Here is a 27,811-nt window from a genome sequence, read left to right on the forward strand (position 1 = left end):
AGAGCAATGATTCGGTCCAGCATAAGCGATAGATCAAGACACTCCAGCTTCCGAAGTCTAGTAGATGCTATTGAAAACTATACCTGTTATACCCAAAGTGTACAGTTTTAAGTGTTCTGTAGAGCATATTGAAAATTGGCACAGGATCTCCAATGACAATGGTTGCAGAAAACTACTGTCTCTTACATGGAAGAGCTGCTCTTGCAGGTGGATACGCTATCTTCACAGCTCTATCAAGTGCACAGAAAAGCACTTAAGTTTCCATTTACTTGTTGAGACACGTATGGACTATGTACTTATTCTGCAGCTAATCTCATGAAATAAGACACTCCAAACTTACTGGCACCAGTGGTTTTATTATTACAAGGAATACAAAAGAAAACAAAATCCCACAACCACCACTCATTATGTATTATTACCATACAGAGTTTTTAAATTATGAATTCACAAACTAGGGAAACACACAAGATGCAAAACATTACACACAGAGTGAGGAAGTAAGATTCTGACAATAACTTACAGTCAATTACAAGAAAAGCATTAAAAGTTTATTGTAACAAATAGAAAAGGATCAAATATTGCTCCAATGTAGCCAGCTAAGTTTAAGTACAATTGTGCAAAGTGAAGCATAATTCTTTTGCCATCATTAAATTTTTTCATTAATGTAACCATGATAGAAACCATCCAGACTTACAGAAATAGTTTTGATTATAATAATTTAATAAGGATCCTGATGCTTAAAAATCTTCAGAATATAGAGTCCAATTCAAATTACACATTTACAAGTGTGAAAGAGGACAGAAGTGGATGAAGTATTACTCTTGCTACAAATAAGAAATTTTAGATGAAGATTTTTAAAGGCAGTGTTTTCAAAATTGTCTGCTTTAAGATGAATTCAGGCCATTCGTTCTACTCTAATTTCTACAAGGCTTATCCCATGGCAAGAACTTCCTGCAAAATTCAGTTGTAAGAAGTTAAATGAGACATCACATGTTGTTTGACACAAGATGTTTACACAGGCAAATAGCTATATATTTATATGCATAGAGACTTCTTGTTTTTTTTTTCTTTAAACACAAGTTCTGGCCTGGCTGGGAAATCTTGACACATACAGTAGATCCCTGTCAATGGATATGAAGCAGAAAAGAAACAGGGTCATGCTGTATCACCTAGGAAGGGCTGGTTTAAATCAAGAATGCAAAAGGTTTCATTTTGCAAAACCTTAGTTACAAAATGTCAGTGATTATTACACTTCAGTTAAATGCAAAAAGAAAGCATACTAAGTAACGCAAGGCACATTATTCAATGCAGTATATTTTATCTCTCTCCTCCATTGTAAAAGTATTTATGCCAGCATATCAGCGATCTTAGTAACTCACTTAATGGTCAAAGCTGTCTTGTATACCTAAGTGCAATACATAAATCATAGCTCAAGACCAGTGTTTACCAGAGCGTTCTAACTACTCAAGCCTCACCACATTTTAAAATCTTGCTCATGAGACATTGATATTCATTTTACAGGCAGGAGCTGAAAGGACATCACACAATCTATCAGCCAGCTGGAAGGGGCCATCCAGACTTTGCCCTGACGAATTTTCTCCGGCTTGAATTTAGAAGATGCATCATAGATTACATACTGAGTGCAAAATCTCTGGTCAGAAGTAGATTCTGCATGGTAGGCCACTGTGTTGATGGTTTGTGTCACGTCGCTGTCTGGTTTTGGCTGCCTAACCAGAATTTGTCCTCCTGCTGCTTTGACCAGCTCCACAAGATCTCTCTTCTGGTGATGGCTGAAAGATCCCAAAAAATAGAAGTAGCATCCATCAAACAACTTAGGCAGCTAAGTGGAAGAAAGAAAAAAGTATAAATACAGGACTTCACAAATGATCATACAGAAGAAAAGCGGAAAGGAACAATCATTCACTACAAAAAAAATATACAATTTAAAATATCCAACACTGGAAACTAGAACAGTAACTTGACACGCAAGTTCCTCAGTGTAAGTGCAATCAGAAAAGCTTGCTTATACAGCAAATCCTTGCTTACGTTTAAATATTTTCCAGCACGATGAGGTTTGAACTGTGAGCTAGGAATATTTATAACTGCTGTAAGAATACACTTAACAAACTTTTCTGCTGTAATCCAGAAAGCAACCAGAAATTAACCCAGTTAAACACCAAAGTGGCCCTATATGGAAACGAGAAGTAACAATACCATTTTTCTTTCAACTTTCAGATAATTTCAACTAAGGTCTAAAGCTGAGCAGAGGCAGCCAAAATGGCATCACTTCCCGTCCCACACAGTTTCTTCCACAAATGTAATACAGTGTTCCCTCTGACAAGGTCACAGCGACATATCCACTAATAGAGGAAAGTGACAGCTTTATGGGTTTTCACAGTTCCCTCCATCACCTTGCACATAATCAAATTTCCGTACAAGACCACATTAAAATTTTACACCTGCTGCAACTGCACATGTGGTAAAGGGCAAAAAACGCACGAGCCAAAGGTCATTAAGATAACCTGTCTCAAGCAATAAAACCCACCAGCTGCTCTCTGTTGAGCCGGCCTCTTCGTGGGCCACCTTGGATTTCATACTTCTCTTCTTGCTCTCGAACTGTGGTTTGGAGACAGGCTTGGACCCCTACAAAAACCACAATAAGGAAGGCAAAGATTAGAGATCCTGTGTTTTAACAGAGGCTTGGATGTTCTTTTAGGGACAAAAGAGTGGCACTGGGACAAAAGGATTACCCACTATGCACGTAGCATCAAAGCTTGTGTGATTTAGCAATTTACTTTTAAACTTGAAAAAAAAATTCATGACAGTGGTTGAAGGTGCAAGTTAGATGTAAAGAATCAGTATCACACTAAAAAATCAGTGCTGTAAACACCAGGAATTATTAGCTTTTCCTCTTACCCAATAATGGTCAATCGCTTAATGTCAAATTGCTGATCATTTGGAAGCTTAAAGCCAGCACGTAGAACCGGTTCCGCAGTTATGAAATGGAAGCAATTGCCTGATAAAGAGCAATTTCAAAGCAGGCACAAAGCTGTTTCTGAGCAGCTATGGCCTCAAACAACAAATCAAATGGGATTTCAAGGTCTCCAAGATCAGCACAAACTGGAGATTTAAGACAGGGTTTAACAGTGGCATTCGTTTTTGTTACCAGTGCTGCATAATGAGATTGTCTCTCAGAGCCAATGTGGTTTTTCCCTTGTTTTAAGGCTAGTTATTTTTCCCAACACAGAATGCGCTGATGCTAATGTATCGCTAACATCAGTTAAACATTACTACCTGACCTCACTTTGGAAACCAAAATTGCTGTGGTCACCCACTCAAGGATGGAACGTTTTGCCTGCACATACATTGCACTCATTAATAAAAATTACCCAAGAAAGCACACTTGCAAAGCTGATTTTCAGAACTGTTTCATGAGAATTTAAAACTTTGTCAAGGTTGTAGCTTTTAAAGTAGTACCTCACTCCTTGCACAGCGTTTCTTACTTATTTCTACTGTGCAGATATGAAACCCACAGTATCTTACAAAATACAAAATGAGTAAAATCAGAAGTAAAAGGTGGGGGTTTGATTCAAAAGAGGAAGAAAGACCAAGACTGTGAAGAGAAGTATCACTGACCAAAGTACTTGGACACTATGGCAACAAGTAGCCAACAGCTTGGAATATCTAATCTAGAGAGATCTCGAAAGCCAACAGCTAGTAATTTGCTACCACTTCATTTAAACTCATAAAATGCAACGGGAATTCATATTTTATTTACTAGAAGTCCTCCACAGCGTACTTAGATCAAAAAAAGATAAGCCTATACAGAAAGCCACAAATGGCTGAATACTATGACAACAAGTATCTTCCTCCATGTACAAGTATCAGGTTGATTCTTTGCACTTGTTCCTTCCTTCAAGGAAAATTAATATGAACATGTACAAGACGACTAGAAGGGCAACATAGTCATGTATTGCCACCTTCATATTCATTATTGATAACAGAAATGAATACTGATAACTTATTTTCAAAGTACTTGTAACTCAAAATCAATCTAGAAGTGAGTTTTTTTTTGTTTGTGCTTGCTTTTTCTTTTATCATCACAACTCAACAAGACTTCCCATGTCAATCTGCCTCTAACTTACATGGCTATTCTTTCCCTCCAAGAAAATAAAGATAATAGGCGCCACCTACAATAAAGGAAAAACTGCCTCATCTAGTCTTAAGAACAGAACCATCCATTCATTAAGAGCATGTTTTATTTCAATCTACCATCAAAAGCTCAATTTCAAGGACTTTTACTACAGAGCTGAGGTTTTTATACAATGAGTACATCACAAATTGAGCATCCAGCGCCAGCATCAGTAAATGAAGCAAATGTGATACAAAAGTAATAAAAGGCTGAATGAGTACAAAAGTCTACAATGTCTTTTTGTACTGCTACTTGCCTGAAAAAAAAAAAGTAATGACAATGACTAATGTTAGTGGAATGTCTATGTTAGAAAATGCAAAACAGGTTATGTATGTTTTGCATACATATATCTGTTCATTTTACACTGCCAAGTCCTCCAAGGAACCTGTATGCCTCAAAGTTCCTTGTCATATGTAATGACCATTCTCCAAGAGAGACAAAAAGACTGACCCATCTACATGTTTTCATTGTACCTATAAAAACCACAAGATAAACATTTGTTTTCTTGAAAAACTGGAAATATGCAAACAGACCATATGTCTAGCCAGTGTCTGCATGATCAGCATTCCCATTAATTTTAACTTCTTTTAACCAGCTAGAATCAGAACAGATCGGTGTCTTGACGGATTTGTGGCATAAAAGCTGTTGTATTCCAGACAGGATAAAAAGCCATGAACGTAAGTTCTCAGTGCCCAGGTGTTCAACATAAATATGTTAAGAGGCAGCACTGTGAGACCTCCACACTCACACCCCTTCACAGAGCAACAGACTCTGCTTTTCTGGTGATGGAAAAAGAGTACGTTTTCAATTCCCAAACATATTTTTCATGCAAGATGTAGAGCAGAACTTGCTCTGACTCATGGGTCTTGTCATATTTGATAGATAAGAACAAATGCTTTTTGGAACCACTGTGCTCAGGGACATTTCAAGCAGTCTCACCCAACAATTTGTCTACGTGCAGGTAGCAAAAGGAGAAAGAAAGTCATTGGAAACCTCAAGCTTAGAAGAGGTGGTGCTTCAGGCTTCAACATATTCTACGGCAATCAGCAGCACAACTAACCTGTGGTTAGAGTATCGCTTGGAAAGAGATGATGCAGACAGTGACAGCAAAAGGAGAGCATTAGGCACAAAGAAATGTGTTTAAAAGGCATTTGGATGAGGTTCTTAGGGACACGGTTTAGTGCCAGAGTTAGGTTATGGTTGGACTCGATGATCTTGAGGGTCTCTTCCAACCAAAACGATTCTATGAGATGAGGCAAATGGCACATCACGTGTCATCAGATACATGGTCCAGCTCTATACTCAGAAAACTGATGCAGTTTGCAACCGGTGTTTGAGGAAAGTGCCTACAGCCCTAAAGCAAACAGTCAAGGAACAGCTCCCCACAGGGGAAGGTTTCCTAAACACGCATAGGAAGCTAAAACAATTAAAGTGATAGAGACCAGTATGTCCTTTAACTGCAGACTTTGTTCTGACTGATTTCTTCCCAAGCTGCTCATTTCTCTCCAGGAACTCCTGCATACTAGTAAAAGATGTTGTATTAAAGAATTAAATGATTTACACACCATAATGAAAAAAGAAATCAGCAAAACAATAAAGGGAACTATCCTACTGTTCTCATATTTGAGATAAAAGACAGAGGGCTCAAGTTGTGTTTCTACCCAGTTCATTATGTATTTGTCTAAAATAGAGTTCTTATTTGCCCATTCTTCCTCCCTGCCACCCTTATCAAACTTAGTGTCAAGTCATTTGCTTTTGGATCCCTAATTTTGCCTTATCGTCTCCAGATGCAGTGACTCCAACTGGATACAATAGCCTAAGTGAGGTTGTCTAAGACAGCATACCTAGTTTTGCTTGTGTCACGGTGTCACTTGGAAGCACCAGGCAGGTACAAGCTCTAACGTTCTAAGAGATGGCACAGCTACCACAGAATGACCCTGGGCTGAAGGCTCAATTTCGCACTAAAGAGTAGAGATTCAAGTAGAAGAGCACACTGCAGGCCCTTCCAACTTGCCTTTTTTTACAGATGGGGATTTAATTTTCTGTGAAAACTGAGTGCTAAGCTGAGTTCACTTAGTAAAGCCCAGGTCTTTTTGTTGAGTAGGCCTTATTAACTTTAAAGCTGCTAATGTGTATAAGTGGCTGGATAACACGACAGTTCCCTTTTAGTAGTCTCTCCCCATCAGACTGAATGTCATCTTGATTAAGAGGACATGTAAAAGGAAATAAAATTCCATACTGTACTCAAAGGTACATTACTCTGCTACTTTTACTGGGAAATTTCAAGCAGCTCTGTTTTCCCTACAGCACTGCTATTGAAGTCAGAGGTAGAATGCCCTTTGGCTTCTAACAGGAGCCACGTTAAACCGATTCCCAGAACTCTTTAGGTTACAGACTCTCATTTGTTCTGCACTGTATTGAAAAGCCACCAGTGAGAAACTGATGCCAAGCCAACGTTCAAATGAATGGACTATAAAAAAGAATGGCTATTATCCTAATTAAAAGAGTGATCAGGACACCATCAATACTATGCCACCTCTCCTCTGAAACTGAGATGGAAATTGTATGTACTTATGCAAAAAAATTTCAGAACAGGACTGACAATCTTAGAAGGACAAGGACATCCTTAAAGAAGCTCTCTGAAAACGGAGGGGAAAGTAAACTTACTTTTGAGAGGACACCTGTAATTTTAGGAGGGGGCAGAGATCATGGTTATGTTGTTTTCCTTCTCACATTTGCAGTTTGTGCATTCTTTACAGGCAAGCCTGACAAAAAATCTGTTCTGTTACACAATAAAATGAGACCACTCAGGTTACTCGGGATCTCAACCAATCTTGATTTGTTCCTTGATACTATTTCAAGTGCTGTGGACCTTCTAGGTTTGAGGTTGATCAAGTTTATTCACTTAACATGTTCACTTCCCTAAAGAGAAGAGGGTGATTATTGCAACTACCCTTTAAGGGCCTTATAGTTTAATCACAAAAGGAACATGTTCCTTGCAGATGGCAGACATGAGTGGCACTTTTCCACTTGCAATTTGTAGATATAAACAAGGTCATTTGCATCAAATCCTAGTAAAAACCAAGCCTACATTAAAGTCCATAGAAAACACTGCAGAAAAAAGTTTCAGCTTAATACCACCACATTTTAATAGCTTGATGCCACCACATTTGGCAAGAATACTGCTCTTTTTTTTTCCCCTCATTAGCAAGATCAGTAAAGCATCACTACTTATACTGATTCTTATTACTTCACTGAACAGCTGCCCCTACCTTCTCACCTCCCAGTGTATGAGGAGCAAGCAGGTTAAAAGGGTGCCCACTCTAACAGTATCATTAATTGACCTTTGATACAACTGTAGCTACTAGTAGTGGAAATAAAGAAATCATTATTTGCAAAATTTAAGATCAGAGCTCTATAATCCTTATTCATGTAAGTCTTATTGGTTTATAATGAAACTAACTGCATCAGCAAAAACAATTTAAACAGGATGAAGTACAAAAAGAAGTGGTTGCCAAGAACAAGTTGTAATCACCCGCAGATACCCAGGGGTTGCTCTCAGTAACTCAATTAGCCTTAGTGGAGTTTTGTTGGATTTGCATTAATAAAGCATAGACCAGGGGTTAGTCCCAAAAATCTCTTAGAACAGCTATGAGTAATTTAGAAATACATGGCAGCAACAAAGAAGATAAAATACTACACATCCAAGATCTAGTAGAGATTGCAACAGAAACCTTAGCTCGCTCTGCGCTGGATTTTAAGACTTACATGCACATTGAGTAAAGCTTGAGGTTATTTTCCTAGAAAAGGAGGAAATCTGGACTGAGAGAAAGCCTTTGGGGAATCTGGCATAGCTAGCTTCAATTTAGTTTTGTTGACAGCATTACCGGCCTCTGCTACAGCACTGAAAATGATTTTTATATTGTCTCTTATATGCTTATAAAGTAACTTTAGAATCACAGATTTTCATGGAGTGACATAGAATCTCATTTGATCATATGGCAGTCCATTCTTCCAACACATGGCAATGCCACAAGATGCTGCAGAGATTAAAATGCATCTGCTTCAGAATGGGATTTAACAAGTTCATCCAGGTGATATTTATTAAACGAGATGGAGCAGATGCTTAGGAAGTCCTTAAACATCACTTCCCAGAAGCTAGAAGCATGTAATATGAAAATCATTACTTCACGTAAACCCCTGTGTCCTGTCTTATTTAAGAAACTACCATTTGCCACAGATGTTTTCTAAGCTGATCCAAGTGACTGGACATTGCCGTTCCCGAGGTGCAGAAGCAGGCTAAATTCAACTGGAAGTGCCCATCCTCTCACTCTGGATCCTGTCACATGCTTTTAAATTAATGAGGCAATATTCCCCTTCCCCTTCCTTACAATAGGCTTTCTTAATGTATTCTTCAACCCAAAAGTGAATTAGAACAAAAGGACCCTCTCTATATGAAAAACTGAAGATCTGATGACACAGAACAGAAGCAGGAGTGGAAACACAGTTTTCTTTTCCTCCAGACCTTATTTTGAACCAGTTCTGCAGACAAAGGCAAACACCCCATTGAAGGAATCCTCATCCCCATTTTCTCCTCTGCAAACCCCGACAGCTTCAGCCCACGCTTGTGCCAACTTTGAAGCAAAGCTGTTTCACTCCTCCTTTCCAGAAGGTGCAGACACTGTGAGAGTGCAGAGGTTTAGACCCCACTGCTGTGGAACATTCCCCTCTGCTGTACATCCAACACAAGAACATGCATGTGCACCTTAGATATTTCTACCACCTCCCACAGAGCTGCAAGTCCTCTTGTAGAAAGGCAGCTGCAGTAAGTCAGTCTCTAAGCGCAAAACAAGTGTGACATTCCGGTGATGGAAAGTTTTGAGCTGTTTTAAGGAGGAAGGACTTTGCTGAGTTGCTACAAGATGTTTATGCACGGCAGAGAGACAGCCCAGCCAGAGTAGCATTCTGCTCAAACAGCTTTGCACCTCCCTTGTCTAATAACCCAAACAAGGATGGGCATATTGCTCCGAGCAATGTAGAACGATGCCTTTGCCTTGAAGTGTCAATTCCCCAGCTCCTCCAGTCGACTCCAGGTCGTTCTGAGCCCTTACAGGAAAAGCAGAGGGTTTTGCATTCTTTTAAGCGATCAGAGCTGATGCTCCAGGTAAGCAAAATAAATGAAGGAATAAGCAATCAGATGCTTAAAATTCTGCTAGATACTTTGCTGCAAAGACCGACACAAGCTTGTTTCAATGCATATCGTTACTGAGATAATTTTTCATTCCCTGCTTTAGCAGATGACAATCAGTTTAAGAAAACACAAGACAAAAAGCTATTAAAGGCTTCTGCTGGTTTTAATTACACTATTCTATGCTGTACAAAAAGCATAGAGGAAAAACAGTGATACTTGAATCTTTGTCTCAGTCTACTTGCAGAAGAATAATGATATGCTACTTTGTGCCCTATTACCGTCCCAGAAATAATGAAGGCAATAAAATAATGAAACCAATGAAAGATATGGCCAAGGGCAAGGAGCACAGTGACAGTGTCTCAATTGAATTCGATGCCGCTTTGAAAGTGGATGTATTGCTGACAGTGTATTATATATGGAAAATATGGAACTGCAACTGGTAAGGTGAAATTTTTCTTCTGTGAAGATCTAATATTGCTCAGTGGTGACACCCTTTCATCCTCATCTTCTACCTGAAGACAACAGGAGACCCCAAAACTGAAGACATATTTAAATCTTGATTCTCTAATACTTAGAGGGCCTTACATTTAGCTCAAACTCTGCTGGAAAATTCCACATAACCTCTCTACCGACACTAGTAGACACTTCAACCATGTGTATAGACACACGTAAACAGAAGCCCCATAGAACTGCATGCAGTGTTTTTTTAAAAAGTGGTATAATTATGTGTAGGTTATAAATATAACTTTGGAAATACCAGTCAAATGCAGCTTACCTTGCAGTTAAAAAACAAATACGCATAGTCAGCATTTCATTAAGTGCTACACTGAGCCTTTATTTTTTTTCTTCAAATATTCCAGTGAAGTTTTTGAACATTAATTTACTTTAAGTGAATGGTTTAGAACACTGAACTATAAGCAACTCCTTCAATTTATTCGCAGTGCCTTTGACAGAAGCCAGAATCTGCACACACTTTCGGAAGTTTATTTGCATCACATTTAAGGAAACTTATCCAAATAGAAGTCAAAAAGCCATGATAAATAAAGAGAAAAAATATGGAAAAGAAGAGCAAAGACCTCTTTTTCCTAGACAAATGTTCCATCAGCAGGAGTCCCATTATTTGTTATAACAATCTTTAACTTGTAATGACTCTGAAGAAGACTAATAACAGACTGGTGGGAACAGATGGAGTGGTGCTGTTAATTATAGGCACTTAGCTGCATCAGACCCCATGAGTTATTACTAACATTTCCCACTAGGGAGGAGAATCACTTGCTTTTAAGTAGTATGTTGCTTACTAAGCTGGGAGCATTAGCAGTCAGGATTGAACTAATCAGTACTAACAACATAAAATTCAGCTGCAAACAAAAAATATGAAAATATTCCCTGAATAATCCCCACGCTATTTCTTTTTTCTTTTCCAATCACTTCTAAATATAAATGTTTTTCCACAAAGATTTAAACTCAGGTCTTACTAATCAAATTTCCCTACCACACTGCTGAAGAAAGCTACATACACCTTTACTGGCAACATTAGTTTTCTATGCATCTGACTAGGAAGAAGATAAAATGAAATAAAGGAAAATCACCCTACATGTATGACAGAAGGTATGGAGACCTCCTGAACTGAGTGAACCATCTTCTGCTTATCAACAAAGCGTCTGGAGGTTATTAAATCCATCTACTTGCTTAAGCATAAACAGTATTTCTCCATGTTACGTATTCAACAAAAAGCTGCTTCTGTATCAAGGAACAGCAGCACCAAAGACAACACAATGTTCTCCTTTTGTAAATGCTGATAAGGCTACAAACAGAAGCCACTGTAGGTGTTGCAGAAAACATTTCTGAGGGGACAGTAATTCAACTGAGCCTTCAGAAAAGCATGGAACAAATCCACTGACTACCTGGAAGCCAAATAAACACTCCAAAAAAGGAGTCCGATGTTCAAAGTGTCTGATGATGCGCTTGATTTGAAAAATTAGTATGCACCTTTTGAAGCTTTAGGCAGCACCTTCATAAACAGTAGTGACTGGAAAATTTAGACCATTGAAGATTCCTTATATTCTGATGTTTGGTTACACAGTAGAAAACTGGAATGAAATATGTCTGTGAGTTTTCCATGGATGATTAACTCATTTGTAGAGTACTTATTAGCTAAAAGGACTTAGCCATAAAGGTCAAGGGGAAGAAGATGGTTTTTACAACTACCATGAAAGCAGACACTAAGAAATACATTAGAAAGAACAAATGAAAAGCAGAATTTGGGGTGTCAGTCCACAGAACAGCTGTATGGCAAAGCAGGCACTGTATAAAAACTAATTACAGATTGCATGAAAGGTGACAGAAGAACAACTACTTGCATGCTATGGGGACACTATGCAAGTCATCTTGGAGGTTACTATTTTAGTTGAAGAACACTCCAGTCTGCAGGGCTTGTGTGTACAGAAATGCATGTCGAAAGTTTAGTATCTATTTGATCTGCCTGAGCCCGTGATTGCACAGAGCCTGGCAACTTTCTCAACAAATACAGAACTTTCTAATAAAGCACAAACAGGGGGTATGAGGAGTTGGCAGCGTAACTTTGGTTAGAAGTTATGACTTTCAACAGATCTCAGCTTATATGTAAATAGGCAACACTGTACCTCACTTAATCTCATACCCCAAGCAAGAAAAAGTGTCCTATCAATTCCAGTGGAAGCTGCTTATAAGAAATCCCAGAACTTAAATGCATTCCTTCCTCCTTTCCCAGGATATCTTCCACAATCTTCCAAATCACTCTTAATGTAGCAATGAACAAATTCACTCCTCGCTAATACTTGGGGTGTGACTTACCCAATACATCTAATAATGAAACACACACATTTGCCAAGGAAAGAGTAGTTGTGTTTAATCAAATCTCTTGTCATTCAGGAGATTAAAAAACAAACCCCTCAAACTTTATGTTAAGCAAGTATTGATATTAGGCAGTTGTTGAAAAAAAGAAATTTCTCTGGAAACCCATCTACAATTTCTGGTTAAAAAGGCCAAAGAATCCCAGGTATTTAATACTTACATTCAAACTTGAGGACCCAACATCCAGCCAGAACAGCCATCATACATTTGATGGTACTTGGCATTGGAACATCAGGGATAACGAGATGAGTTACTAGAAGAAAGATCACATCAGTAGAAGTAAAAGCACATAAAAATCAGAACCATGCCCGGCTGTAAAGCAATCAATCACCATTTAAAGAATAAACAGACTGTAATAATTTATGAACCACTCTTTCCAGCACAAGTATGTGATTTTTGAGACTGAGATACTAGTGAGTAAAAGCACTATTAGAAATTTTGTGAGTTCCAACATATACTTGCTGTAAAAAAGGGAAGCCATGTTTTTATAGTTCTAAGCTAACATTTAAATCTTCAGAAGTTTATAGGATAGTATTTTTTTCAATCCTTTTAAAGTTATATTTAACTCTGAAAGGAATCTTACTAAGGCATCTCACGGCTTTAAGACAAAGCTAAGAGAACTCGGCTCACAATTCCAGAGCAGTAATCAGGGTGTGAGAGACAGCAGAGGAAAATTACCTCAGCATTTCTCTTACAAGGAAGAGAAGCAGCGCTCCAAAGTAAAACTAATAGGAGGGATTAAGACAATGCTACCTCTCTCAAAAGGCAACAAAATACAAAACCAAACCCAAGCCCTACAATTTGGCTCCATCGTCTTAATGAAAAACAAAATTTGAAGTAAGCATGCAAGAAGAAATTTGTCAATTTCTAGTCAGCAACATGCTCTTTCTAAAGGCACCAACTACCCAAGACTCCCTTCTGAAAGACAAAAACCTTACAGGATGTCTCTCATCAGCAGAGACGTCAAAGTTGGTAAAAGAAGTGTAAAGAGAAGAGGCCCTTGAGGACTTACCGATTTTAAATAACAGACAATATACTGTCAAACAGCGTCTCCATCAGAAATCTCTTGCCTCAGTAACCAGGCAGGCTTTAAATGCCTTTACACGCCTTAACACAAGATACCATCATTCTGCTACTGCTATAATTCAGGGATTTCAGAAACTGCGCTTGCTAGGAGCAATAAAAAACCCCTTTGCAGCTGGTATCTTAGAGGACACAGTGCAGAACTATAGTTACTTATATTTGCACAGCGACATTTCAACAAGACTCCATACCTCTGCTGTTAAATTCAGTACACTTCTGAGCCTTCAGAACTGTTGCCAGTTTGTTCAGCAATTTCTGTTGCTCTGAACTAAGACTGCTTCCCAGTATTCCAAGGGGTCCATCTCTTGGCTGGCTGGGGCTCAGTGCCTGTGTGGACAGAAAGCCCAACAATAAACTGAATGTTTGGAAACAAAGAAAGCAACTAACTTGTTTGACAGCTTTATTTAATAAAGAATAAGCATTTTGAAAAACACTTCATGGCAAACTTAGTGGACAGGGTCCGTAAATAGATCTCTATATAACAAACCAGCTCTAGAGGAAAAAAGCTTGACATTAGAGGTACTTCATTTAGTTTATGCGCCGTCTTTTTATTTCCTTGCCTTTTTTTTTTTTTAAAGACACTGGTGTGCACACATTTAGCTGGTTAACAGCCTTAATGACCACAGTGTTGAAGGAGAAAAACATTTTCCCAAGAATTAAAGCCTCCTGCTTTTAGTGAAGTATTATCAACAGATATACTACCTGCATTTCCTTTTACTAAAAAGTCCCTAACACGTTGCCCTGTAAGCAATGAATGCTTAAGTACTCTTATGCAGATACTACTAATGCAAAGCAAGAGGAGCTGCTTGCTCAAGTTTTACGCTGACAAGGATGCGATACCTCAGCTCTTGGGTCTTCGTAAGTATTCCTGGGTTCCATATCACAGACATACCTTTGAGACCCCATCAGCCTGAAGCCACAGACTTTGGATCAGGACATCCATACGAGCTGGTAACACTCCATTGGGACACACTCATCCCAAAGGAAATGCAAATACCGAGTGTTTTGTTTGGGACAGAAGAGCTGCATCATACTTTTGCTACAGGTGGGAGGAGTAGTCATATCCTTGTTCATTTTAGCTGCAAGAGTTTACTTTTGGCCAATGGGTGTCTTATTACCCCAATGAGGAGGGATCATAACAGGCTGCATACCCTGGAGCAGACCGGGAGTGCTCGTATCAGCCAGGTCAGTTTAATCATTGTTCATTAGGAAGCACAAAGCATTTCACTATGCAGTAACTTGTTAAGTCTGAATAATCTGATTTTGGTCACAAATCATGAGAAGTCTGTGGCAAAATGAAGGGAAAAAACAAAAACCCCAAAACAATCTTCCAAAAGCTGTTTTCAGCTGCTGAGCTGGTATCTTCATTGTTGGACAAAGGATGGTACTGGAACAGCATTTTAGAGGCACACAAAAAGCACCTGGAGCAAAGACTGCTGCTGCTTTCAGCCAGTTTGGCAAGTAGAACAAATTGAAATTTGTAGAAAAACAACAATTGCAAAGTTCAATCAATGATACTTCAAAAATAACACAGCATTCATTCCCCTATAATAAAGCCATATTACAACAACTGTCCTTTGTTTTCCCAGATAAAGCTATAACACAGAGTATCATAGCTTGTAAATGATTCACATACATTCTAGAAATATTGTCCAAGTTAGTTCCCAGTCTGTTTTAATTCTACCCATAAAGGCAGGTGATGTAGTGTACTTAAGTCAAAGCCTTCAATACTTAAAGGATGAACCTGATTGGTTTTTTTAAAAAGGCAAAACAAAAAACACACACTCTTACCTCAGAGGGTTGGTTAAGTGAAAATGATTCATTCTTCACTGGTAATGTTAGCACAGACTTCATCTTTTCACTTTCTGCATAGTCCACAGGCCGCAGACCAAATATATTACTGGCAAAACAAGCACAGATGGGTTTAAGTAAACAAAATGTGACTTGATTCTTAACTAACTGGGCACATTAGCTGAGTAGCTTTCCCTCCCACTTTCTTATTAATATGTAATTTCAGCTAAAAACCACAAAGCTTCAAGTAAGAACTGCATCCAAGACAGATGGATACTGAACTACAATCTGCTGCATTCAGCTGAGGAGTAAGGGATGTTCAGAGCAGCGTGTTCAGCTAAATAAACCACAGACCTTGTTGAACCGTTTCAAGATGCACTTTGGTATCATTCACAAGACTCAGAAACTTCAGCTTTAATCTTACATTGTAGTCATATAACGAAGAAAAATGTATTTTCAGCTTACCCATTTGCCATAAAAGACATGTCAGAAGATTCTACAAACATTGCAGCTTGATGTGGTTATGCTTTTTCAGGAAAAGCTTTCTGCTTCCTACTTAGGAACTGTGACTCCCTCACACTTCAAAATTCAAGTATGCATCTCATTTTCCCCTCAGTGTGCTGTTCCACAGAAAACATCATAGCCAATTCATTCAAATTTTAGTTGATTTGCCAATTTTGTTGAACACTAGCCATCTATGTTGGCACGTCATAGTTATTAGGTATGCTCCCAAGAACCACTTCCTCCCCCATTCTTTTAGCATTACGTAGACAGATACAATTTGCTATAAACAACTTCAAGCCCAGCCATGGCTTCTATCTCTTCTCCACACAACTTTGCAGCAACAAGACAGTAGTGAGTGCAAGAAAGCTTGAAACCGTAGAACAGGTATAATTGTCATTAGCAAACAATCATCTGCCAGTACTCTTGGGAAACATTCTCCTTGTTTCACCCTTTGCGAGAATAATGGTTATGCCAGCTGAACCTCTTCTCCCCACCTCACGAAGCTCAGGCTCTCAAATGCCATAATAAGAGCTTGTTATGAAGGGGAAGCTTGTCACCGAGAACAAAGCCCTGACTCAGTATCTGAAATCCGGCAAGCTTAGTCATCAAACGATGAAACATTTAAAGAGGTCAAAAAACTACTGTCATCTTCAAAGCGCTGTCTCTTAGTTAGCCACACGTTCCTGTGCAGAGTAGGAATCTAGGAAGCTTGACAGGGAATTCCACCTAAGGCCATAACCCCATCCAGCCCAAAGAGAAGCTCAAATAATTAAGTCTTCGCTCTGACTTAACTTGGGGGGGGCTTAGGCCAGTGCAAAGCTGAAAGCTGCGTCTGACCTTGGCACCTTTCTGTGCTCCCGGCAGAGCACTGCTCACTAACACAGCCTCTTGGGAGAACAACCATCCACAAAAATCCCACACGAAAGATTCTGGGATGATATTTTACAATTGCTAACTTTACAATATTACCAACCCCAAGCTCTTCTGTGTTAGTAATGAGCGAAGAGCTAGCATAATACAAATTCTGCAGACTAAAAGATAATTGGTTAAATCGCAGCCCAGTCCTGGGAGTTGCAGCCCATTAAATACTGTCATGCTGTTCCTGCTTTGTCATGCATCATCAGGGTAGCTCTTGCCCTTTCTTTAAATAAGGGCCGTATTTGACTCAGACTGCTGCAGGACAGTTCCTTTGAACAATGCATCCAGAGAGGTGAAAAAAAAAAAATACATATATTAGCACATAGACTAAAATCACCTTTGGACTGGATGGCTGACCTTTTGCTGTGAAATAAGCAGGGGGAGGAAATCACTGCATGGCAGTAGCAGAGGTTTGGGGGTGTCTCCCCCACAAGCCACAGCGAGATCCTTGACCGCTAGAAAAAACCCTCATGAATACTTACCATAAGTAGGCCACCACAGTTAAATACAAAACATTTTTGCCAATTAAACTGTACAAATAAGAGCTCCAGCTACCCCCTCTGTATTCGCTTCTTTAAAATCTCCGTTTCTTTTTTTCCTCCATTTTTGAGATCATTTTAGTTGCTTCTTGCCAGTGTGTTGCAAAATGCTATCCCATCATTATGCAGCACTGCAGAATTAATGGCTATTCACAAGATGTTACGGTGACACAGTTAAAGTAAACGCAACCAACCAGAGCTTAAGGAAAGGGAGAAAAAGTAGCTGAAACAGAATAGATGGTTTACAAAATAAAAACTAAAGACAAGGAACACATCCAGACAACAGGTTTCCAGTATGGTATTGTTTTAATTTACACATCCTTTTCAAAGAAAAAGGATGAAAAACTAGATTTGCTCTTTTTCAGTTAGGTACCCACTACCCATCCAAAAAGAAAAAAAACGTGATCAGAAAGAGACCTTACCCAGGTCTCTGTTAGGCTGGTACAACAATACCAGTACAGTTACATGAGGAACTGTTTTTAATATATTAGGAATGTATATTATTTCTAACCCTATGATCAGGATCAAGGAACAGATCTATGCAGCCACGAGAACACCTGTAGCAGCATAGCTGAGGAAAAGCACAGGAGAAGGAAACAAACTTTTGGCAAAAACATGTGCTCAATTTTGACTTTATTCAGCTAAACTGAAGACCAAGATAAACCCACTACCTTGTTCAGAGCAAAAAATAAACTTTAATCCAGTTTGCAAAACAAAACCAAGTGGGACATACACATTAGGTCCACGTCAACACACAAACACCACATCTTCAGAAATATCAGTAACCGTGTTTTGGTGCCCCTACTATAGGTCTGGGTTTGTTGCAAACGGGTCCAGTAAATGTGATTGCGTATCAGGATAAGTTCCACGTTCGGAGGGAAGACACGCACAACTGCTTCTGCAAGAGAAAAATGAGTGTCTCTGGTGTTTAAGCTAGAATACAAGGTCCCTAGGACGTGCTTCTTTCTACAAGAGCACAAGTGAGCTTTTTTGCAAGTTGATTTAAACATTCAAGAGTCAGCTGTATCCTTTGATGCAAGCAGTCTCCTATTAGTCAGTCATCAAGGTACTATAGTCAGTGGAGGGCTCTTACGGCTGGAACAAATTCCAATCAAAGAGCAGGACGGCTGTGCTGAGAACAAAGATGAGCCCAATGAACAGCAACTCGGCGTAATCTGCTGAGGATGACTTTACATGAGATGACAGATGATATCTTAAGGACTGACAGATCAAAGAACTTCTTATGAAAAGCTTTAGAAATTGGATTCAGTTGATGGTGCAACACTGCTGAAGTTTTAGGTATGAAGACAGGGGTTACAGACACCCCTGTCAATTCTTCAGGATCACACAGCTTCTGATACAAGCAAACAATAACTATATAATAGTTTATAAGCAGGAGTTTTAAGCTGCTCCTCTTTGTTACCAGAAGTATCCAAAGCTGAGCATAAACCAAGTTTTACCCCAGGCCCACAGAAGAATTCAGCACTGTGAGTGGAAGTCCCACAACCAGGTCCAAGTGCAGTATTGTAACCACTAATTTCCATGTGGATATACAGCCAGTTTGATGCTTTCCAGTCAACACCTGTGTTTTGAGTGTATGGTAAGCAGTAATCTTTTTTGAATGTGACAGAAGGAATAAAATTTAATCTGTGTGGCAAGAAATACCATCTCGGCTATCCAAACTGGGCCAGGGTTTTAATTAACCTGCTGTCAGCAGGAAGTTAAGCATTCTGTCTTGCACTTTGACAGCAAAGTCCTGCACTATCTTGACTCAGAAAAAGCAGAAAAAAATTGTGTCAGTGTCGTGGGTCCAGTGCCTCCTGGAATTAACTGCAGGTTTTTACCCCTGCGACATCCATAACTGAAGACCACAGTCTATCCCTACACACTCCCACAGGTTGGTTCAGAATCAGAGTCACAACTACTCAAAACCAGCTAACACCTAAAAAAACAGGGCAGCACAACAATTTTTACTAATGCTAAACTTATTGTGCATGAAGAACTGGCAAGATAGCCCATTGGAGTGAAAGCATTTAGGAAGTGCTGTGAAATTGCAAATGCACAGATCTAATTTTTCAAATCACTTGGCTTGCTGTGAAGCAGGGAAAGAAGACAGAATTCAAGAGAGTAAGCACACGAAAAAAAAGCCATAAAAATATAAATTAGCTATGTGTAGGAGATTAACTTAAAAAAATTAACTAGACCAGAGGGACAATTAATAGGTCCACTGGTCCATATAATAGTTTTCATTTGTAGTTCATATCTTTCCCAGTCAGTGAGGACTTCAAATAGCAAATGAAGTGCCACAACTACTAAATCTTACAGATTAAAAAAAAAATGCCAAGGAATTCTGAAATCCCGGGATTGCTTTCTGGCAAAGAGAGGTTGTTCTCACCTGTATTCACTTGCTCTAAAAGATATGCACCTGCTTCATATTGCATGCAGTTACTTATTAAGACACTATGTATTAACATGCAAGGAGAAAAAAAACAGACTGAAAGACACTTTGAATGAAACACACTTGATGGGTCTGTGAACCTCACAAGCTCCATCTGAAATTGCAAAGTCTCAGCTCTCTGATGGTTGGGGTCACACTACCATTGTGTGCCTCATGAACTGAGGTGCCCTGGAAAGCAGATGTAATTGCTCCTAGACATCTCCAACATCCCTCTACAGACCAGAGGATCTTACCTGCCTTTGGGCCTGCAGTCACTAAATACTGCACATCTATAAAAAAGATATTTCATCTTGCACAATTGAGTATCATACTAAATTTCAAAACTACTGCTGTAAGCAGGCCATTCAACACAAGCTCTGTTTTTATTCCAGTAGATTAACTCTCCAACACACAAGGGACATTAAGACACAAAACTGAGTTAATTCTACAGTCAAAACGGCAGCAAGACATCAGTCACTTTTGTGGGGTCTCACACTATATATTTCAGAGTGTCTCAAGTAACATTTGAATACATTTGTCATGTTCACAATTTACTCAGTTTAGCAAAAGGAAAAGACTTCAAGAAACCACAGAGAACTAAACAAACTTTCCTCCCTGCCCGCATGAGATATCAAAGAATCACTTTAATATGCCAAGATAAAGAGGGTCCTCTCTGGGCTGAAAGTTGGTTCATTGAGACACTGAAGAGCCCACAAAAGAAGTAGAGAGTTTCATACACACACAAAAAAATGCAAACTGAAATCAGACATATTCATCAGTTTGGCAGCATTGGTTTGGTACAGTCTTAGCTCACACACTGCATACCTCTAAAGTTAGACCACTCCTCAGGTGTATTCCTAAAGAAAAATATACCTTTGAGATGAGATGCAAGTGCTACTCATCACTGTTCAAGTTGTACTTTAAAGACTCTAGAGTAATAAAGTAAAGGCGAGCAGATCCTGCATTAAGTACAAAGAGGCCAATTCTAACTAGTCATGCTGAAGAGACTAGAAGAAGCAACAAGGCTGGTGAGGGGTCTGGAGCACAAGTCCTGTGAGGAGCGGCTGAGGGAACTGGGGCTGTTTAGGCTGGAGAAAAGGAGGCTGAGGGGAGACCTTATCACTGTCTACAGCTACCCGAAAGGAGGTTGTAGCATGGAGGGTGTTGGTCTCTTCTCCCAAGTAGAAAGTGATAGGATGAGAGGAAATGGCCTCAAGTTGCACCAGGGGAGGTTTAGATTGGATATCAGGAAAAATTTCTTCACCAAAAGTGTTGTGAAGCATTGGAACAGGCTGCCCAGGGAAGTGGTGGAGTCACCATCCCTGGAGGGGTTTAAAAAAATGTACATGTGGCACTTAGGGACATGGTTTAGTGGCAGACTTGGCAGTGTCAGGTTTACAGTTGGACTCAATGATCTTAATGGTCTTTTCCAACCTAAATGATTCTATTCTATTATCTTAAGTGATTACCCTGTTCTTGCCTCCTGTTTTTAAAATTGTGGTCTGCAGGTCTCAGGGATCTAGGAAAAAAAGTCACTGAAGAAAAGCAAGCTTGTCAGATGTGACTTCATTATAAGGGTGCCTGCACTTGCTAGAAAAAAATATTTGAACCTTCTCAGCTAAAAAAGGTTCAAATTCACTTACCTAGACAAATCCAACCACCGTTTAATTGGGATTACAACTACCAGAAACAGTGGCATAAAAAAACTTTGCAAGATTTGCAAAGTCATGATCCCAGGAAAGATCATAGCAGAATTCATTGCTGGAAGCCAGCAGGGCACAGGGAGGGAAGGAGGGAGGCACAGACAGATTCTTAGAAGTCTCAGACATACAGTTCTTGTTTCTGTTGTTTCTTAGTAATGTTTGAGAGTGGTCAGTAAAGTCTTAGTACTCAAGCCTGAACACTTTGCTTGTACATCACTTCCTCTATGGCTCTAATATTCTCTGTAAAAACAGAAAGAAAAAAAAAACTCCACGTTTCCATCATTGATGCAATAGTAATGTGCACAGTAGCATTTCAGCCAGAGATAGAGAGCATACGGAAGATTTTGAAGCCTTAGTTTTTCCAGGGATATGTGCAGGACTAGATTTTTGCCAAAGCTCTGGAGGTTCCTTGTGCCAGACAAACAAAACCAAGATCAAAGGCGGCTGAATTTGTTCCCAAAAAGGATTTTAAGTTAAAAGAAATAAATTTATATATATCTATACTTATAAACACCACACACTAGAGATTCCAAGTACATTAAGGCAAGAACAGTGCACACTCGGAAGTGCATTAGAAGCCATTTTTGATACTTAGAGGTACTGCAAGAGGTGGCCACTTGCAGAGCTGCGACATATCCTGTCACACCATTTTAATATTCAACTGAACATTACCTGTTTTCAGTGAGAAGCTAAGCCAGAGCTTAAGGTTTACATACATCTTTCAATCCACGATCAAAAAGCTGCTGTTTCAACAGAAAGTCACATTGGCTTATGTAGAATGAGCAGCAGCAAGAGGTTCAGCATCATCTTACTTTGCATGAACACACGTGGCAGAGACCAAGTCTAATAAGGGATGTGAAGAGTCCACTGTTGACATTTGGAGTCTCTGTTCTCCCAATCTTCCAGTGCTTTAGTCCTGTCAAAACTCGCATCAAACCTCTCATCTGTGCTAAACTTCCAAACGCCAGACAGACAAGTGACAAGTGTCACACAACCAGTTCCCAATATTCAAGTGCCTTGAAAATTAGTTTCTGAAGCTGTTGGCTTTTCAAGGTGTAATGCACTGGTCTTTGTTGTTCAAGAACAAAGTGAAGATAAACAATCCTTGTTTTATTTTTTCATGCTAAAGTTTTAGGAGGTTGTTTTGGTTTATTTTTGTTCGTGGTTTTGTTTTGTTTAATAAACAAACAAACTCACACCAAACAAGCAAAACAAGCTCCAGTATGTTCAAGATTAGGACTGGTTTTGAAAACCCTATGCTTCTCCACAGAATACCTTAATTCTGTAAGCTCCAAGAGTGAATACGGAGAACTGAAGTGATTAAGCTGAACTTATTTCTGCTTCTTTATGTGACTGGCAAGGAAATTCATGTCATGCAAGACTTCATCCTATTGTGTTACCATATACACACACCTATTGACAACATGCATTGGACTCGTATACACACAGGCCCTGGCACAACAGCAATACTGCACCACCTAACCCCACATTTAATGTCTGAAATATTAATAGTTTGCAGGGTTATTCATAGACTAATAGATTCTTCAGCACCTCCTATACACAAATGCCAAAATCTTCAGGAGGTGTAACTGTACAGAAGATCCAACTGGAAGTATTTCTAAGCTTTATTTTTGATTTTAAAAGCATACTAAGATTAGTGCTTTGATTCAGAATGAAAAAAAGTTTAAAAAACACAGTCCCCAAAACTTAGCCCCTGTCTATGCCATCTGTGAAGGTAGAAGAGACTGAATTGAAACATCTTCTGCTAGTAAGCAGAGTAGTAAAAGAGACAAAAAACAGCTGTAGCAGTTCAAAACTCATCTAGCTCAGCACCTTAGATCTGACAGTAGCTATAACAAGATGCCAACAGAAAAGTGTAAGAATAGAGTAAGTGTATTTTGTTACTTTCCCAGTATAGTGTCCAATACTCCAGCTATCTATGACTCAGACATCCTCAGAAAAGGACAAAGCAAAATTGAAAGGAAACAGCTACCTGGAAAAGAGGATATAAGTATAGAAGAGCATATGTTTAACACCCACGCCCTCACTTCAAATAAATCACATTTATTACCAGCTTTGCTTCATATTTACTTAACATACACCCTGGAAAGTTGCAGCTGTAGCTACAATTAAGTATTAAATAACATCCCACATGTACTTACACTGCATCACGGGAGGCACCATGCAAAAGCAGCAGCTCAACAATGCTCACGTGCCCATTCCTGGCAGCATCATGAAGCGGCGAATCGTTCTGGTACCCCGTGGTATTCACCAACGCCTTGTATTGCAGCAACAGCTCCACCACTTCTTTGTGCCCATGATTACACGCCTCATGCTAGTCAGGTAAATCCATAAGCAGTAAAAAGACAAAATTCAGAGGAAGGGCCTCTGTCACAGCAGTTAATACAGTCACTTTCAAACACATTCTTGGTAGGTGCTCGAGGAGGACAATGCAAAGATACTGCAGGACATTCCTAGTGTGAATTCACCTTACAACCTGGCACTAACAAAAGCACAGAGAAGAACTGAACAAAGGCCAATTGTGTGCAAATCAGAATCCAGGGAACAAAGCCTCTCAGATTATACATTCTGTCAAGAGTATTCTTCAGGAAAGGAAGAAGTCATGGTTGAAAATAAGCTTTTGTTTATTTTCTGTAATTCAAGTGAGTAATTTTTTCATTCAACTACTTGATACATTTCCAAAATAGTAAAAAACACTGAGGATATTTAGAATCCATGAAATACACACAGTCTGCAACTGATCCTTTTCTGGTTATCATAGTCATGTTCTCTGCATACGCAGACTTGCAGGCTGATAGATATCTTGGCATGCTCTCCCAGCAAAAGAGAGTCGCATTTGGGCAGGTCAGTAGTTGCTAATAAATTCCTTTAATGTAAAGGGAGCTAAAATATAGGAGAGGAAAGGAGGGATGAAACGAAAACTGATCAGAAGACAGATGACAAAAGGGAAGTGTTCAGCACTCACCAGTGGTGTCCAGCCAGCATTATCTTTGACATTGGGATCTGCCCCATTTTTCAGCAGCTGTTCGACAGCTGCTAAGTCACCCTACATAGGAAAAAAACATAGTTATTAAAATGTAATGAAGAAGATACACAAAGACAATACAAATTTCACAGATGTAGAATTATATATTTAGCTGCAATAAAAATGTACTGATACAAGTCTTCCATTTAGATAATGTCAGGATAATAAAAACTCAGCTGTTTTGGAGACCACTGTTTATCATTACTGTTCATTTAAAAGGACCTATACATTTTACAAAAATATATAGTTTTGTAAAAATGATGCACACAACAGACTGAACTCAGAATAAATGGGCAAGTTTGTGCTGATTGTAACCCATCCACCAGAGTTAACTGCAAGGATTAAAATCTGGAATATTTATGCAGAATTTCCTTGTTCTTCAGACTTGATTTTTTTCAAAAAAAATAATCTAAAGAAATGGCTAAAAACATGCATAGGTGAAACCAATAAACAAGTCTGACAAGTTTCTATAAATTGTTTTCCCAAAAGTCAAAAGGAAAAGAGTAACAGTGTAAATACTACTCATGTTGAATCTCACTGACACTTTCTCTGAGAGTTATTCTAACAAAATAGTTTTCATTTCCTTTTTTGGAAGAACAAAATATTCAGTTTTTACTTTGAGCAAGGAAATGGGGGTGCAAAAGGGTGGAAAACAGTGCAGGGATGATGGGAAGAGGAAAGAGGCTGAGACAAGGCAAAGGAAGGAATTTGTGAACCAGAGGTTTTTATACTCTAAAAAGTCAAGTACGGGAGAAAGCCGGTAAGAAGATTGGAGCATATACAGATGCAGCTATAAATAGGCAAGGAGAAGCCTCCTGCAGGCGCTGAGGCAAGGAAATCTCTGCAGTGCAGGTCATCCTAAAAGCAGGTGGGAAAAGGAATCCAAGGAGAATGAGAGCAAAAGGACTCCCATCCTCTTTTCTTTCAGAGCACCACCCGCGCCCAGGTGTGTCAGGACTTCAGACTGAGTCAGTGCAATGTCAGCCAGTTCCTGCTTCTCATCTGCTACCACAGAGCAAAGGGCTGCCCTACCAGAGGAGGTACCATGAATTCTGTTCCAAAATTCTTGCTGCAATGCCAGGAGCCCTCCAGAGCTGAGGGAACACAACCAAAGGGGCCAGGCTTTCCCACACCTCTCAGCCAAAGCGATGATTTACCTGCACTATTGCTGATGAGGAGCAGCTACACACCATTTCTCAGGTAACAGGGAAGGAGATTGCCAAGTGTCATCTAATGACAAAACTACCTAAATAATGCAAGTTTTTCAAAGGCTAAACTAGCTTAGTAGGCCTCAAGTTTCTGCATGGCTTGCCACCAATGCCCCAATTCTTTTTAATTTTGGTTTTGGGGATTTTTGTTTGTTTTAGGATCTGCCCCCAGCCGAGCATCTTAAAACAACCATTAACAGTTTCCTTATGCCAGGGTATTTTGGCCCCAAACAAAAAGACTAATGCACAAACTGGTACCTGGCTCTTGCCCTTGCTTTGCAATATATAAATACTAGGACATAGAGCGGAGTTAAAAGAATTTCAAACCACAATATACAGAAAGTTCTGTGCCCTTAAGTAGTGACAAGTCAAGGAACTCCTGTTACCCCAGCTTAGAAAAAGTGAGACATTAAGTTAAGCTTGAAATAGAACAAAAATAATATTTTTTTTTTTTTTTCATATCCAGGAACACTTTGGAAAAACAAAATAGCTTTAATTCTTACTCATTAGTTAGAAAAAATATTAAGACAGATTGCTCAACAGAAACAAATCCAGTAAGCAACAATTGTAAACTCCAAATTCACCACAAACACTGAGAATCACTGGATTTACAACAGTCAGACAAATTAACACAGAGATAAATTTCAGGCATAATATTCATTACCTAGATGTCCCAGCAAAATGTTACCTTTCAAAGCAATTAAAGAATATGCTGCTGTTAAAATACTTCAGGGTTGCAAGGTAACAGACATGCATCAAATCTGAAGCAAGCTGTGACAGTGCTCAGCATTTGATCTTTTGCTACAGAGAGAAGATACAACTATATATAATGAGCGAGACCTGAGCTTATCATTTAAAGTTAAGTTTGCAAACATGTACAGCAAGGGTTTGACATTTCAAAAGTTCTCCTTTAAAGCAGTAAGCATAGCTAATAATTTCTGTGAGCATTCAGTAGCATCACAGATCTTCAGAACAGTTATCTGAACATTGATTTTTAAGACATTACTGCAGTTTATTAAAGGAAATGTTGCTTGTATGGACACAAGTACCAACGACATCCAGTGAATGAAATCCAGGTTTAAGTCAAAATTAGAAAATTAGTGTTTTGCTGTTTACAGAAGAAAAATATTGTCATCACCGCAGCTGCAAATGGAACCTGCTTCCTGCAAGCAGCACTGGGTAATGATAGTGATAGAAAGGGAGGGGAAGCTGTCATGCCAGTCACTCTGCGCAGCGGTGGGATAGGTGCTGGCAATCAGGATTTACAGGAGATGTGTCAATAAAATAATTCATAGCCAGTAGAACGTGCCCTTTGCCCCCTCAGAGGCTTTTCAGTCAGTTACTATATTGTTAATATTTAGTTTAAAAAAAGAAGATAAAATTTCAAGCAGATCCTTAGCAAACATGTGTTAGGGTCCCCCCTGGAAGAAGGGCCATTCATAATGTGATAGTGATCAGAGGGCAAAAGAAGTGCAGTTAACATACTGACCAGTTCCATCAGAGCTGATGGAATGACACATTTAAAAGCTAACACATTTTGCTCAGCTCTAAATGAGAAAGGCTAAGCACCTGGTAGGGGCAAGGCCCAGTCACAAATATCTGTATTCCACGTGTCTTTCCTCCACAAGCAAGAAAGTAGAAGAGACTATACCTATACCCACCTATCACTTTGACATGGCTAATTCAAACATGCTTCATAAAGTTGTGCTTTGACTAGTAGTGAAATAGACTTGATACATTTAGCCCCTTGAGTTTATTTGCTCTAGTAATGCCAGCCTAAAATCACCAATCCCACATACGGAGTTGTAACTATACCAGACGACACCAGGAGGGGCCCTCACAGCTTGTCTTAATCTGTAACAACGGCAGAGTGGAAATGTAATCAGAGATACTACTTGTTCAGAAGCAGAGAACAGGACAAACACCAGGTAGGAAAATGCTAACATTAACAATTCACAGGAAAGTGTTTATTTTAAAATCTCATTATCAATGAAGGATTACAACCAACTTCTGAAGAGGCAGCAACTACCGCAGAATGTAAAATTATGCTTTTGGAAGAAACAAAGAGAGAGACATTTTAATCTTGTAACCAAGCTTATGTATAGTGACAGCACAATAATGCCATGGGTTTGCTCTTCCTCTGCTGCAGCTTAAGGCTCTGAAAACCACAGAAGCAAGCAAGGCACTGGGGCCATCTGTTGGCACATCCAGCAGGCAGCACGGGCTTGCACAGGCTTTACAAACTCTTCCCTCCCAGTGGGAATTTAGTTCCTGCAGACACAGATGGCATAAAACCAGAAAACCATC

The 27,811-nt window shown here is 39.3% G+C and overlaps 1 protein-coding gene across 3 annotated transcripts in view; it reads right to left on the reverse strand.

Annotated features, from left to right (window-relative positions):
• Positions 1 to 336: 336 nt before the first annotated feature.
• The window catches only part of BARD1 (BRCA1 associated RING domain 1), a 43,839-nt gene continuing 16,364 nt past the window's right edge, over positions 337 to 27,811 (reverse strand). For 2 of the 3 annotated variants that reach the window (XM_065069088.1, XM_021286613.2), the window contains 7 exons: positions 24,237 to 24,317; positions 23,413 to 23,585; positions 15,150 to 15,258; positions 13,550 to 13,685; positions 12,436 to 12,528; positions 2,546 to 2,643; positions 337 to 1,840 (listed from right to left, as the gene is read on the reverse strand). In XM_065069088.1, coding sequence (XP_064925160.1) covers positions 1,511 to 1,840; positions 2,546 to 2,643; positions 12,436 to 12,528; positions 13,550 to 13,685; positions 15,150 to 15,258; positions 23,413 to 23,585; positions 24,237 to 24,317 — 1,020 coding nt within the window. In that variant the 3' untranslated portion in view covers positions 337 to 1,510. The remainder of the gene's footprint in view (positions 1,841 to 2,545; positions 2,644 to 12,435; positions 12,529 to 13,549; positions 13,686 to 15,149; positions 15,259 to 23,412; positions 23,586 to 24,236; positions 24,318 to 27,811) is intronic. The other variant, XM_065069089.1, reaches the window with a different exon arrangement.

This window comes from Columba livia, chromosome 7 (assembly GCF_036013475.1).
Source record: "Columba livia isolate bColLiv1 breed racing homer chromosome 7, bColLiv1.pat.W.v2, whole genome shotgun sequence".
In the NCBI taxonomy this organism is placed as follows: domain Eukaryota; kingdom Metazoa; phylum Chordata; class Aves; order Columbiformes; family Columbidae; genus Columba; species Columba livia.